The sequence below is a fragment of the Solanum dulcamara genome, chromosome 2 (assembly GCF_947179165.1).
Source record: "Solanum dulcamara chromosome 2, daSolDulc1.2, whole genome shotgun sequence".
NCBI lineage: Eukaryota > Viridiplantae > Streptophyta > Magnoliopsida > Solanales > Solanaceae > Solanum > Solanum dulcamara.
Genome location: NC_077238.1, coordinates 7,068,466 through 7,083,306, shown reverse-complemented (window position 1 = coordinate 7,083,306; position 14,841 = coordinate 7,068,466). Strand labels below are relative to the sequence as shown.

Below are 14,841 nucleotides of genomic sequence, written 5' to 3'. Positions count from 1 at the left end.
TTATCACTCCCTTCTAAGTTTTAACACCCTACTGACACATGTATTGTTTTCCCAACGAATTGCCCTCTAGTTCAGTTTAACAAAAATAGGGATGTCTTCTTCATATTGACACTTCCAAGTTCCAACTGGTTGTTTCTGAACTTCCACACAAATATGAGAATTACCTACTTCTCCAGGCACCGTGAAGCCATACTTGCACATCAACCAGCTAACATTTGGATGATGAACAGACAGCAAACAGTTTAAATGACTCAACTAGCTAGAGAAAACGCGAGCGTTTAGCCAATACTGAATAATTCCAAGTAGAAAACTGTCTCCCCAGTTTTCCTACAAAAGGGATAAAGAGGCCTACTTGGCTTCTCAAACACACACTAAGATACAACACACATAACTCAAGATCAATCCAAAGGGAAAAAATGAAAACCTGACCTGCTCCACCGTTTGATATTAGCACACAGCATGATGAATTGGTTAGAATGAAGAGAGACCAGCAATTTGTCGGAATTTCTCATATGATACCCAGAATACAAATTGCCAAGGGCCAAGCCTAGCCCATGTAGGAAAGAATCCCTTCCACAATGCTTTGAGTCCTTCAACTTTAACAGTTTTGACAAGACAATCGTAGGAGTTTTTATATTTACAATTTCCTTGCTTATCAGCAGCCTGATTCATCATTCTTGTCTTAATTACATCTACTGGACAGCTCAATGTAGTTGCTGACAGGCCTGACATTATAGATGATAAAGTGTGTGCATATATATTATCATTTGCTATGTTGTTATTGATCACAAAGCGCTTTGCATGATCATAGCACGCCAGTTCTCCCATGTTAACTAAAAAAGCTCTCTGGACATTTGGGAGCACACCTTTCCAAAGTCCTCCAACGCCTTCAGTTCGAATAATCTTGTTGAAAGCATCAAATGACCCGCAATATAGAGGTTGCAGACCCTGACTTACCATTCTACTGTCTGCTTGCATCCTAACTTTGACAAGATCAGCTGGGCTTGCCACAACCTGAATCACAAGAAGACATGCAACTATAACATGTTCCACAATGAGTCCTGCTGAAGTAAGGAATTGAAAGCTTAAGCACATCAACCCAGTGAACTTTTAAGTTTTTTTAATAGGTATATCATACTTCATCCTTCTTCTTTTTTAAAAAGACAAGAGTAACCGATCATTCTTCAATTTTTTTCTCCGATTAGCAGTATCAACATTTCTTTAATCGATTTTCATTAGCTGATCATACTTTACTTTAATCCCAACATGCACAAACTACAGGATATCAGAGATGTAAAATATACATAAGATAGTGTCATGTGGAATCTTAAAAATGACCAAATTAAAGATGAGAAGAGAAAGGGTTTGTAGACGATACAATCTATGGTGGAGAGATAAAAGGGACTAGTTTCTATAAAAATACTAGAGCGATAAATTCACAAAGATGAATGGATACATGCTTCATAAACCCTTCAAAGTGCACCTACCAACATCTATATCTCGGTACAGTAAACAAAATTTCAAAACAAAAGGAAACTGTTATAAAGAATGTTTAATACAGCTGGCTTTTTACTCAGGATGAACAAATTAATCAAAAAGAAAAACTACAAAGAACTTTGCATTCTTCTGGTCCGTAAAAATAACAAATCATGACAAGCATGACACCCAAGTTTTGTTTCGGTGATCACTAGTCCTTCATCCGCTTACTCAAAAGTTCGGGTAGCACCAAGGAAATAAAGAATTGAAAATCTGATAGAGATTCCTCTTCCCTAAGGAATGTATAATCATCAGTTGCTCAACTCGATTCAGATTGTGATGAATCCATCAAAAGAAAATACTTGTCCTCTCCTGTATTTTTAGTACAGGATCTGATTTTAATGGGTCTGGTCTCTCTTTGAAGGGCTACTGTCATCTAAAGTAAGCTAAAGAAGTGGAGGGGACACCACAAATGAGGCAATCCGCACTATAAACATGAAGATGACCATTGACCGCTTATACAAAACAAATTCATAGCTAACATTTACATTTTCAGAATTCATGTGGACTTGGCTAAGAACTGACCACAATTGAAGCAAATACGCACAGCCGATACCAAGTAGTAGAGGTTAAGACTTAGTTGTGGTGAAGAGTCTTTTTATTCTGCTTAGAGACTTGTCTGTCCTCATAGGGACAATGTCATATTTAGAGATCGCTTGGCTCTAGGAAACTCCTAATTTGTCTCAAAAGAAAAATTATTTAGTAGTATGGGTACAATGAATTCATATAGCCAACACAACTAATTTTCCATTGAAGCACAGATGATTGGCTTTGGATCCCTTTTCCTTTTTCTCTAACTAGTCTTGTTGCAATCACCTTAAAGCCATTTCTGCATCAAGCATTAAGATGAGGATCTATTGCACTGAATCTAACTAGGTATGTATCCACATCCAATAGGTGCAGACTAGAAAAATATCATTTGGATTCTATTTGGTGGGGCTAAACATATCTTCACTGGAAGCATTCTGATTAAAAGATCTTCTCCGGAAGTATTTTCAGATTGTCTTTTTAGTGTCATAAGACATGAAAAATCTTTTCCAACTGAAAAGTTCTGCAATATAAGATTTTTCAGCTCTACTCACTCACTGAATTAATCGCGTATCCGACTCTAAATACCACCGATCAATACTGTAGTCTTTATCACATTTGACCTGCCACAAATGGAATCGATAACAAGAACCTACTCACCACTGTTGCCACAACCTTTCATCGCTACTATGAGCTATCCACTATTATCATCAACAAGCTCCCAACTCAACCTAGGATAATGGTAAAGAAAATAACAACACTGCAAGACATTTTTCTGTAAGAATCTCACTCCATCTTAACCATTTAGCCAAATGTTTACCAACTAAACATAGTACTTTCACCTTCTAACAAGAAGTACTTAATCCTGAAGAACTTAAACAGCCATTTCTTCACACATGCTGCAATAGAGAATTCCATCGATGCAACTACAGGAATGAATAACCACATAACCCCCCAACCTCCCAAAATTTTGACCTACTTTAAATGACAAACTTCTTCTATCCAACCATTCAAATTCAACATAAATTCAAACCACTCTATTTCAAAATAAATAACTCCCTTTACACCTTGCAATATCAAAATTTGTGACACTATTTTATTAATACTATTGTTTGATACCAACTTTTCAGTAATTCAACTTGTTTAACTATTTAAAGTTTAAACCTTGAATGACGTTTTCCTAGTCAAACTACTTTGCAACCATTTTTTTATTAAATGTTCTTACACCACTAATTATTTTTTTTATAATCATGGTGTCTGAGTCAGCTTGCACAATCAATCTATTATAAAGATACAATAGGAAGGAAGATACAAATATAGACGAGTCTCGCATCCCAAGTGTAACACATATTTCATGCTGAACAGTGAACACAACCTAATTGAGCACAGCTCGACTAATTCCATGGAATACATGTCATATGGGAAGAATGGCTTTCGTCTCCAATTCATTTATACCAGATAACTCTGTGTAGTAGGACATATGCGAAGAATCACCTAGTATTTTTTCGTCTCCAATTCATTTAGCTCAACACAGCAATGTACTTTCAAAAATAAATGAGATTACAATTTACCTGAGCAATAACACCAGATATTCCACCAATAATGGCTTTGCTTGACAGAGAAAGAGTATGATCGGCAGGAACCAAAAAGTTCCTCATAAATTCATAATTTACGATTCGAATTGGAGTGTAAAACATATGCCTTATAATTGCCGGTGGCAATCCCTTGTATAGTCCTAAAATGCCGTCGTTCCGTAAGATCTCTAACACTAATCGAACGGCTGATGTCCGTCGAGACGAGGAGAGAGATTCACCATGGAGTTGAAGCCTCGTCTTGATGAGGTCAACCGGAAACGTCGCCGTTTCCGCCGCCATTGCCGACATCGCCGTTACCGCTATCTTTGTTGTATGGGTCCTCCGGCCATCGGTAACCTCCTGGGCTTTCATTGAGCTAGTGGTCCAGACCGATGGGCATCAGTATGAGCAGAGGAGGAAAAATCAAACCCAATCCGTTCAATTCAATTCAAAGCCCGTTTGGATGGACTTAAAAAAGTAACTTTTATTATGAAGTGTTTTTAAAATTTTAAAGTGCCGAAAATTATTTTTATAAATAAGCAGTTGAGTGTTTGGATAAAAATGCTTAAATGGGAAAAATTATGTGAATTTTAGAGTTAAAAGAATAAAAAGGGTAGTTTGTGAATTTAGTTAAAATATAAGGCATATAAAAGTAATTTCCATGGTCAAAGAAAATGACTTTAAGCACTTAGAAAAAAAAAGTTACGAATCCTAACTTTTTATTTTTGACTGACTTTAAGAACTTCCTGGCTTAAAGTTAGCATTAGGCAAACACGTTCAAAAGCTGAAAAGGGGCTTTAAGTTGGTTAAGCCAATCCAAACGGGCTCTCAATCTGTTTAAATTTGAATTAATTATTGACCCGCTCATTTATTAAATCAATCAATTTTAATCCAATTTATTTTAACCCATTAAAAATTGAATTGATATGTAATCCGAATTGGCTCATTATAAATCATGTTAAAATATTTTAATTTTTTTTCCAGTTTAATATGTTATATATAGCCATAATAAAGAAAAAAATCATTTTACTATGTACTAAAATAGTTTAAAAGAACAAATAAAATAATTAAGTTTAGTAAAAATTGGGTTGAGTTTGGTCTTGACCCGTTATATAACTCATTACCTAACTCATTTTGACCCAACCTGTTTTGACCCAAACTAATTTGAGTTTGATTGATTCTTTACCTAATTATTGTCTTAACCCATTATGACCTGCTCAAATTTAACCCAACCTAACCTGCCCAATTGCTATCCCTAGCCGTGGCTAAGCTTGATGGCCGAAGTGCAGAGTTTTTATCCAAAATTGTACTTTTATTTATCTATTACTTCAAATTAGGTCTATTTTTTGTCCCTTAAATATAACTTTGAACATTGTTAATCCCTTAAGTTTATTAAAATTGAGCACACTTGGTAACAAAATGAACTTAAAAATTAACGGTGACTATCAAAAACAAATTAAAAATCGATTAAATGGTGATTTGAGAGATTCAATTACAATGCTCATCTCAACATTAATAAGTTGGTATACAAGACTGGAATGCATTGTTTCCAAGAATTACGTGATACTTTAAAGACAGTTAGCATTGTGTGTTACTAGATATGTGTACTATTTTTTCTTCGTTGTGATCTATCAATGAACATTCAATGAAAGTGTTATCAAGACAATGTTCATATACAATTTCTTGAATAAACTTGCAATCAAACAGGCAACTTACAAATTGCTTAAATAGAGAACTCACAAGTTGATCAAACAAACAGTTTACTAGTAGCTCCAAGCAGATAGAGGTTGTTTGCCAACATCTTCTCTTTTCCTAGAAGTAAAAAATCAATTCAGTTCATTTACATATTAATTTGAAGTTGAATCATAGATTAATTTCTCTCTATATTCTTGTCTTAATATAATTATGGTAAAGTCTTTATTTCATAACATTCTAAACACTATCCACGACATGTTGGAGCGGAACTATCATTGCCTGAGGGGTATTAAGCGATACTTTTTCGTCAGAAAATTGTATTGTATATATAAATTTCTCTCTCTCTATATATATATATATATATAAAAAATCCTACTCAGTACTCCCTCATATGTAAATGGTACCCCAGTAGAGCAAATAGAGCTAAATGCAATAATTGTTATATGGAAGCATGCATTACCTGTATAGAAAATAAATTCGAAATGAAAATAGGAAAGCAAAAAGAACAACAACAAAATAAAGCAATTATAAAAGACTCAGTAACAGATTTAAGATTAATAACCCTAGAAACCAGAATAAATGAAATAGAACAAAGATTAATATATCTAGAAAAAGGTAAAACAAAAATAGAAGAAGAAGAAGAAGAAACAATAGGAACAATACATATAGATGATTGTCGCACCCTATTTTCGAACGGGATCGAAATAGTTCACAACATAAAAATGGCTATGACTCTGATTTTGAAATTGTTTGTTTAGAGTCGCCACCTAATTTTAAGGAAAATATTAGGAAAACCATTATAAATGTAAACTCTGTTTTGATTTGCAAAACCTGTGAGATTCTAAGTAAGGGTTTTAGTTACTCGAGGGGAAGGTATTAGGCATCCCTCAGAGCCTATCCGAAGATAGTCCTTAAACTTAGTTTTAGAAAAAAATGATTAGGGATATTTATTCATTTGTTTGTTTTAGAAATATTAAGAAAAAGGGTTTTATTAAATTCGAGAAAAAGATAAAAATATAAGGTATGTCATATATATACGTCTTATATATGAATGAACCAAATTTAATAATAATATATTTATTGTATAGTAAAATAAATAATAAATAATATATTTAAATATATAAAAATACAAATGTATATTTTAAAATTATTTGAATAAATAACTTACTAAATTTATGGTAAAATAAATGTCTAGTATTAGCAATGGTTACTTTATTTGTAGCCACAATAAAAAAAGAAAATGAATAAGATAATAGACAAGTGTAGATAGATGAATATGTAATATGTTGTAAATCTAATTTGGGTGAAATCTCTAATAAGATTGGGGATGCCTAAAAATCATTGAATTTTAAAATATTAAACTACCCCAAATATATGCAAATGAAAATATTTAGAAGTTGACATGAAATAAAAATATCTGCCTTCTTATCTTCTTCGGATCAGCGCCGGCTTATTAATCGGAAGACAAAATATATAAAGTTTTTGTCATTTTTCTGCTCGGGTCAACTTCCATCATTTCCGAAGGGCCTAACTACCCCTACCCCTCTTATGTTAACTTGTTATTATAATCCTAGAGCGATCTAAAAGAAATAAGAACTAACGTCCTAAAGCGTGCCTATCGACCCAACTTAATATCCAAGAGGCTTTGGATATACTATTAGGGTAGGTTTTAGACTAAAAAATGTAGGTTTCTTAATTAGACACATCGTCAAACAAAACAGATAGGACGAGCAGTTAGCACATAAAGTCTCAAGTAAGCCTCTAAATTAATTAATTAGCATGCTTGAAAACACATATAAATTATGAAGGTCATAATGATTATGTGTGTGCGTACAATCAGACACAGGTATCATAAACATAAAAACTTGAATAATATGATGGGCAAATTTAATTACTTAGGTAATTATAATAAAATAAGCATACTTGGTAATTTTAGTTATTAACTAATAATATTTTATAAAATACTGTTTACATGACTTCTCTTAAGAGCATGCTGAAAATTTTATTGAACACTATAGATATGATTTTCTAAATGTTGATATACTAAAGATGTATTAAAATATAGACATGATTTCAAATATAGAATAACATGATAAATATTTATTAGAACCTATGGGCATGAATTCTACTCATAATTGTTATGAAAAAAAATATTTATGAAGGCTTAATATCCATTTAATTGGCATGTTAGAATTATAATACCTATAAACATGGTTGTTATATGATAAAATATGCGAGAAATATTGTTAGATCTCATGGACCCAATAGGCTCAAAATATTCTACCGACATGGTTTCTATATACTTGAAATAATATTAAACCCTATAAACGATACCTAGGTGATTAGCATGTTGAAATTTATTTTAAATATTATTTATAGACATGGTGTCTAAATGGAATGATATGTTGAAAATTGATTAAAATTGTAGGCATGGTTTTAAAATAGAAAAATATGACAAATATTTATCAAATCCTATAGACATGGATTATACATATAAAACTATGATAAACATGTGTTACAATTTCAAGAGCATAGTTTAAGTATAAGGTGCTGAGATATTTATTAAGAATCTAAAGGTATGATTTTTATTAATAATATTATACTAAAAATATTTATAACGGCCTATAGACATGAATTTTATATAACAGATAAACTATTTATCAACTTAAATGCATGATTTATATATTGACCACATTCTACATTAAACATGATTTCTATATGGTTAAAATCTTATGGCCATGGTTTCTAAATGAAGTATGTATTGAAACATTTATTAAATTTATAGATATAGCTTCCATATGAGTTAATATGATGAAAATATTTGTAATCTTATAAGCATAATTTAATTCCTACAAAATACTAAAAAAAAATTATTAAGTACTAAAGACATGATTGATGTATATTTTCTTACAGTGAAAATCTTGGTTTTATATGCTTTATTAAATTCTATAAACATAGTTCCATATGACATAATATGCTAAAATATTTATTGACAAACCTATAGATATTGTATCTATTAAAGTAGCCTATTAAACTTATTAAATCCTAAACATGATTTCTATATAAATTAGCATGCTAAAGTCATGTAGCTATAGTTTCAATTAATATGCTGAAAATATTAAGCTTAAATCGTGACATATGATTTAATTAATATGCTAGAAATTATCTATAGAAAGCGTATGTACATGATATATAATAATAGAATGGTTGATAGTTTGAATAAAATATACAAGAGTTGGGCATATTATTTAATACATATAATATATGAAAATATTAAGATTGATGAATTAAAACATAGAGTTTTATCGATATTTATTTGTGTGATAAACGTATTTTATTTAAAATTAAATCTAAGAGTCAACAGAATAATTAAAATAACTAAAAAAAAATTTGGCATATTTATCTAGCGCACGCAACCACATAAAATTATGTCAAAATAAAAAATAAATTGCAAGTAGCACGTAGATTTCCCCTCCCCTTTTACACAATCTCCAAATATATATTATTATACAGAGTAGAGTTTACAAGATTGTTACAAAACTAAAACAAAGGGTAAGTGAATAAAATGATACAAAATATGTGAACGAAATAACGGCATCTCAAAATTTGATTCGCAACTCTCGGCATCTTGAACTTTGAAGTTCAAAACCTGTTAAACCATAAGTAAAAGAAAAAAAAGCAATATGCGAATATATGTAGAGGTATGTCATGATTATATAATTTTTTTTTTACTACAACAAAGTAAACAAACAAAGCAAGAACACATTTCAAAATAATAAATCAATATGTCAAAGAAAATGAGAACTAACCTGGATACTTCGTATATTTATTTTAACAAGGTATAATATGTAAGAATCTAAAGTAAAGATAATATAATAAAAATAGAAAAAAGAAGTACTGACCGATTAATATGAGTTTTGTTAATGTGCCAACGAAAAGCGATAGCAATATCCGAGATACAAGCAAGTTGAAGTAGCAAAGAGGCAAAAGAAAAGACTTGAAAGTAATTAAGTAATTTGTTAAAAACAAGAGGCTTCTCTAAATTCTAGTGTTCTTTTCTTTTCTTTTGTTTTGTGTTCTTGTCTTCTTCTTTTTTTTCTTTGTGTTTTTCTTCTCCTGTTTTTCCTTCTTCTCTTTTGTGTGTGTCTTTGTGTCTACTTATATTGATCAATCTATGGGTAAGAATACCATCAAGTCAACAAAGACAAAATAGCCAAAAACTTTAATTCAAAAAATTTCAAATAAGTGGACAATCAATCAAATTAATAACAACTTTTCAAGATTTACTCCTAAAATCACTCAAAAGATGTTTTATTTCAAAATAGTGGAGCATTAACCTTAAAGTGGTGGGACATTAAAATATTTAAAGTTGATACTAACTTTATTTCAAACTTTTATAAAGGGACAAAATTAATTATGACAAATACAAAATGATTATATCATATTAGCAATTACTATAATTATTTTTAACACTAAAAACTTCAATCAACAAAAAATGTCATATTAAGTAAAACAAACTTAACCTTCTTCCTAAATTCAAATGGGAAAAGAAGATGTCATTTATCAATTAACTAATTCGATAGACATCCGGATTAAAAGATATGTATTTTATACAATGGTGAATAATAACAATCTTATTGTAAAAAAATTCTCAACTATACTTGTATATAATTAAATACAAGAATGTAAACAGGGACAGAAAAACAAACAACACAAACATATATAATAATCTTAATCGATTAATAAGCAAGTAAACATCTAAAAATGAACTATATTTTTGTGCATAATTAAAATGTAAGAACATGAATATGAACACTAAAATGAACATGAACATGAACATGAACAAAAAATAGATATATGCTTTGTAATACTAATCGATTAGGAACTAAACAAACAACTTTGAATCTCAAATTTAACAAATCATTTGAAGTAGACAACCAACCCAACACATTTTTTTTAAAAAACAAAATCTATAAACGGAGTCTAATATAAGAAGATCTAAATCTTGCAAGCAAAAAAAAACTTATTATACACATTTCATTTAAAAATAAAAAAATTTACACCGTATAATATATAATCATCAATATACAACTCAATCAAAATCTTTGCAACTATAATCTTATAAATCGTATTTACTATACACATATTATTCTCATATAAATATTAACTATAACATCAATCATAATAATAATCACACATTCATCAATATTAATGTCACGCCCCGAGAGGGTACCCTAGGCGTGGCCGGCACTCAGAAACCATCTCTGGCTTCCGAGAGAACCACTTGGTCTCATTACTCATTTGTTCATTAGCGGAAGACTTAAGAATACTAATATGGGTTTGTCATCATCAATATTAAAAGGGAAAAAAATGATAATTCTTAGAAGAAGTAGTTTCTAAGGAGAACTACTCGGATTACATCATCAAACTCTGTCTATGAAGCATCTAATACTCTTAGATGGTGTCAATGACATGTCCATGGCTACCTCAAAAGAAACATCACACTCAACAATAATAAAAGGATAAGGAGTTCCTTCGAATACAAGAAGGACTCACCAAATAGCCAAAAAGAAATGATCTCCAACGATGCGCCTATTGAGGATCTCTAACACTTGTATCTGCATCATAAAACGATGCAGGTCGAATGACATCAGTACGTGGAATGTACGAGTATGTAAAATGGCAGGAAGGTAAGGACAAATATCAAGAAACTCCTCTCAAGAAAACTCAGCTCAGAACTCAACATCATCTCTACATCAATATGTAATGCAAGTTTAAAATATAATAATAAAAATAATAGTAACAAGCAATGCTTGCTCAATTGGGAGTTTCTCTCACCGACAACCATCACTTATGAGCTAGCGATGATACAACGAAGCGATGTCGTTACCACATCCATCCAATACCTTGCCAGGGTAAAGGACATCACCATCTTGGATCCACTCATCAAAGTCCTCTTTTTGGAACTTAAGAGGCATAGCCTCCATCCTACGCTGGCTACGTAGTTCTGGGGTTTGAGTCAATTAAACTCTTACCCAACTCGGTGTTCAATACTACTCCCAAAATATGTGCTCATATTAAACTCATCATCTAGTCTCATTGGACTTTAATTTAAATCATCAAACTCATCTCATTTCATGTTCATCAATCATTATACTTCCAAAAACATCATTTACATCTCATCAAAACATCTTGCTCAAAATATCATTTTTCTCAAATTCATTCAAATTCAACTCTTTTGCTCTTTCAAAACTCAATAAAATACAAATATAGTATTAATTCATATAACTTTCTTTTTATCAATGAAAATAATAAAAATCCAACATCTTTACTCAAAACATGTATAAAAATATTTATGAACATCAAATCAATTAGGATTCATGGGAAAGTAGTCATGAATAATAATTCCAATAATATGAGAGATAACAATAATAATATTAATGCATAAATATATCAAACTCAATAGAAGAAGAATTAATTTATTTAGAATTCAAGATTTGGATAAAACTCAACTATAACTCAATTATAATGAATTTAAATATTGGGCGCATGGATGAACTCAATCCAATGCTATGAAAGCCTTACATACCTTAGATCGGAAGCTTTACTTTGAATTGGAACACTCTTGGACTCCTAGCCTTTTCTTCTCGCCGGAGCGTTTTGTGTACTACCCGGAGTATAAGAATCACCGGAGTAGTATTTTTATACTACTAAAACTAAAACTATATTTGAGAAGGAGTAAAGAAGTATATAGAGAGAAAAGTTGCTTAAGAAAGCTTGGTGAATAAAATGAGGAAATAAGATGGGTATTTATAGATGTGGAGGAGGGACCTAACAATAAATAAACATAATCATAAAGGATGATCTTGAAAATTCAATGGAGAATTTTGATGTCATGGATGATGTCAAATGGTTCTAGATCTTTGTATGGTAGGTGAGATGAAATCTCTTTTAACGGAATATTCATTTTTGAAGCTGCGTTTGAATAAGATAAATTCCTTATTAGGATTTAGTGTCTTCATAAGAATTGTAGATATAGAAGTCTAGTTTCAGTTAGTTTAAGAATCATCCAATTTGGAGCATTCTACATCGAGATATGAATTTTATTCTACAAACACTCCATTCCGTCACAACACTATGTCTTGCAAAGATCAATTTATTTGATCTACTTAAACTTCGAATCTTAAGATATGTTCTTCATGAAAGTTGTAGGTAATGATGTTGTGGTTACTCCGAAATTTAAATCACCTAATTTGGACCATCCTATGAAAAGTTATGCCCAAATCACTTTAGGCATGAGAGAACATGATCAAAATACTTTTAGAACATAATCAAAATACTTTAGAACATGATCAAAATACTTTAGAACATGATCAAAATACTTTAGGCATGAGAGAACATGATCAAGATACTTTTAGAACATGATCAAAATACTTTAGAACATGATCAAAATACTTTAGAACATGATCAAAATACTTTAGGCATGAGAGAACATGATCAAAATACTTTAGGCATGAGAGATCATAATATGATAAAAATATTTTAGATATGAGAGAACATGATATAATCAAAATACTTAAGGCATGAGATCATAATATAATCAAAATACTTTAATCATGAATGAATATAATTATGATCAAAATACTTTTAAATAATTTTATGTCTTCATATAAGGACCTTTCATAAATCAAAAATTTAATGCATTTAAGAGCCAACATAAACTAACATAAGATAGGTGATTAAACTCCAAATATTTAATAATCTATGCAATTGGAATCATGATATGAAAACCCATAAAGTTTCATGCTTGAATTAAATAGAAAACTTTGATAATTCATTTGGACTTCATAAATGAAAGGATCCATTAATTAATAACATTTTAGGGGGTGTTACAATTAAACAATTCAACAATAACATAAATTTACATATCATATACACAACAATCATAAAAGGACTATAAAATTTTAGATCTATTCATGAAACACAATATACGTATTTATATATATAATATAAATAAGATTAAATAAAAATATACCAATATCTTGTTGTCGTCGGAGTTGTCGGTGTCGCGGAAAAGCTGTTGGCGGCATTGGTGGAGCTGCTGCGTTTCGCCGTCGTTGGTGGCGGAGAAGAGAGTGACGGGGAGAGAGAGGGAGAGGCGGCGACGGAGAGAGAGAGGGAGAGGCGGCGACGGAGAGAGAGAGGGAGAGTCGTTGGTGGCGGCTATGTGGTGGAGAAGACAACTCTTGTTGTTGTCTTCTTCTCCTTTTGAGAAGATGATGAACAGAAAGAGAGAGTTAGGTGAAGAGGTAGAGAGAGAATTAGGTGAAAGAGGTAGAGAGAGAATAAGATAGTTTTAGGGTTTTGGGGTGTGAAAAAGGATAAGAACGAATGAGAGCCGTCCAATCAAAATGCAATCTATGGTTGAGATTATAATTTGATATAAAAATAGACTACATTAAATTTAATTAGGATATAATTATAAGTAGTCATACAAATAAAATGTCATATAATTAGTTGTCAAATACATGTTGAATAAGTAAAATCATAAATCTATAAAATTATAATATTATATATGTAAAATAAATATGCATGTACATACAATATAAATATTTGTGTATATATACACATAAATGCCACTTATATATATTACATACTAAAAATAGATGTTTAATAGGTATGTTAACATAAACAAATTAAAATATATAATAAACTTAAATAATAACCCTTTTAAATACATATGTACATAAGACCTATTAAAATACGTATATATTAATATGAAGAAGTAAATTACAAAAAATAAACTTAGTAAATAACATATTTTATAAATAAATACTTATGTATATACTAAAAATAGATATGACATACATATTAACGAAAATTAACAATAAACTTAATTAAGTAATAACCTTATATGCATATGCATATAAGTCGCATTAAAATAGGTATGCAATATGCACAAATTAATATGAATAAGTAAATTGGTAAAATATACTTAATTAAGTAATATTTATATAAAGAAAACACACACACGTATAATATATACTAAATAATGCGGAAAAAAATATATATATTTGAATGTACAAAGCTTGTTATTTTCATAAACGGTAAAAAAAAGATGTTAATAATATTAACAAATAGAAAAAATATATTATGAGCTATGAACGCCAAAATATATAATTTTTATTATTATTATTATTATTATTATTTTTATAAAAATAAAATAATATATATATATATATATACATATAAATAATTTTAAAAAATGCTTATCTATTAAGATAGTAATTCAAAAAAAATAAAAAAAAATAATTATAGGTCGGTCAAAATTGGGTGTCAACAATGATATTGAAACAGAATTAATGAATATAGAAGAAAACAATACTAGCCTTATCTGTAATGAAGATAAACAATTTGGAACGGTTAAAGTGTTAGTTAGAATTAAAATTAAAGATATAGAAATAGAAACCTTAGCATTAGTAGACACAGGATGTACAAGTTGTCTTAT

At 30.2% G+C, this 14,841-nt stretch overlaps 1 protein-coding gene across 1 annotated transcript; it reads right to left on the bottom strand.

The window, feature by feature from the left end:
- Positions 1–260: 260 nt before the first annotated feature.
- On the bottom strand, positions 261–4,079 carry LOC129874943 (mitochondrial uncoupling protein 3). Its single transcript, XM_055950341.1, has 2 exons — positions 3,636–4,079; positions 261–1,014 (listed from the first exon to the last, which is right to left on the bottom strand). The coding sequence occupies exons 1-2, from the start codon at positions 4,008–4,010 to the stop codon at positions 472–474; spliced, it is 918 nt and encodes a 305-aa protein (XP_055806316.1). The 5' UTR covers positions 4,011–4,079; the 3' UTR covers positions 261–471.
- Positions 4,080–14,841: the final 10,762 nt, after the last annotated feature.

Bases quoted from the DNA above. Each gene is read 5' to 3' on its own strand.
- LOC129874943 (XM_055950341.1), bottom strand. From the start codon at position 4,010: ATGAAAGCCCAGGAGGTTACCGATGGCCGGAGGACCCATACAACAAAG. The intron at 1,015-3,635 runs GTAAATTGTAAT...CTTGTGATTCAG, and splicing joins TATCTGGTGTTATTGCTCAG to GTTGTGGCAAGCCCAGCTGA.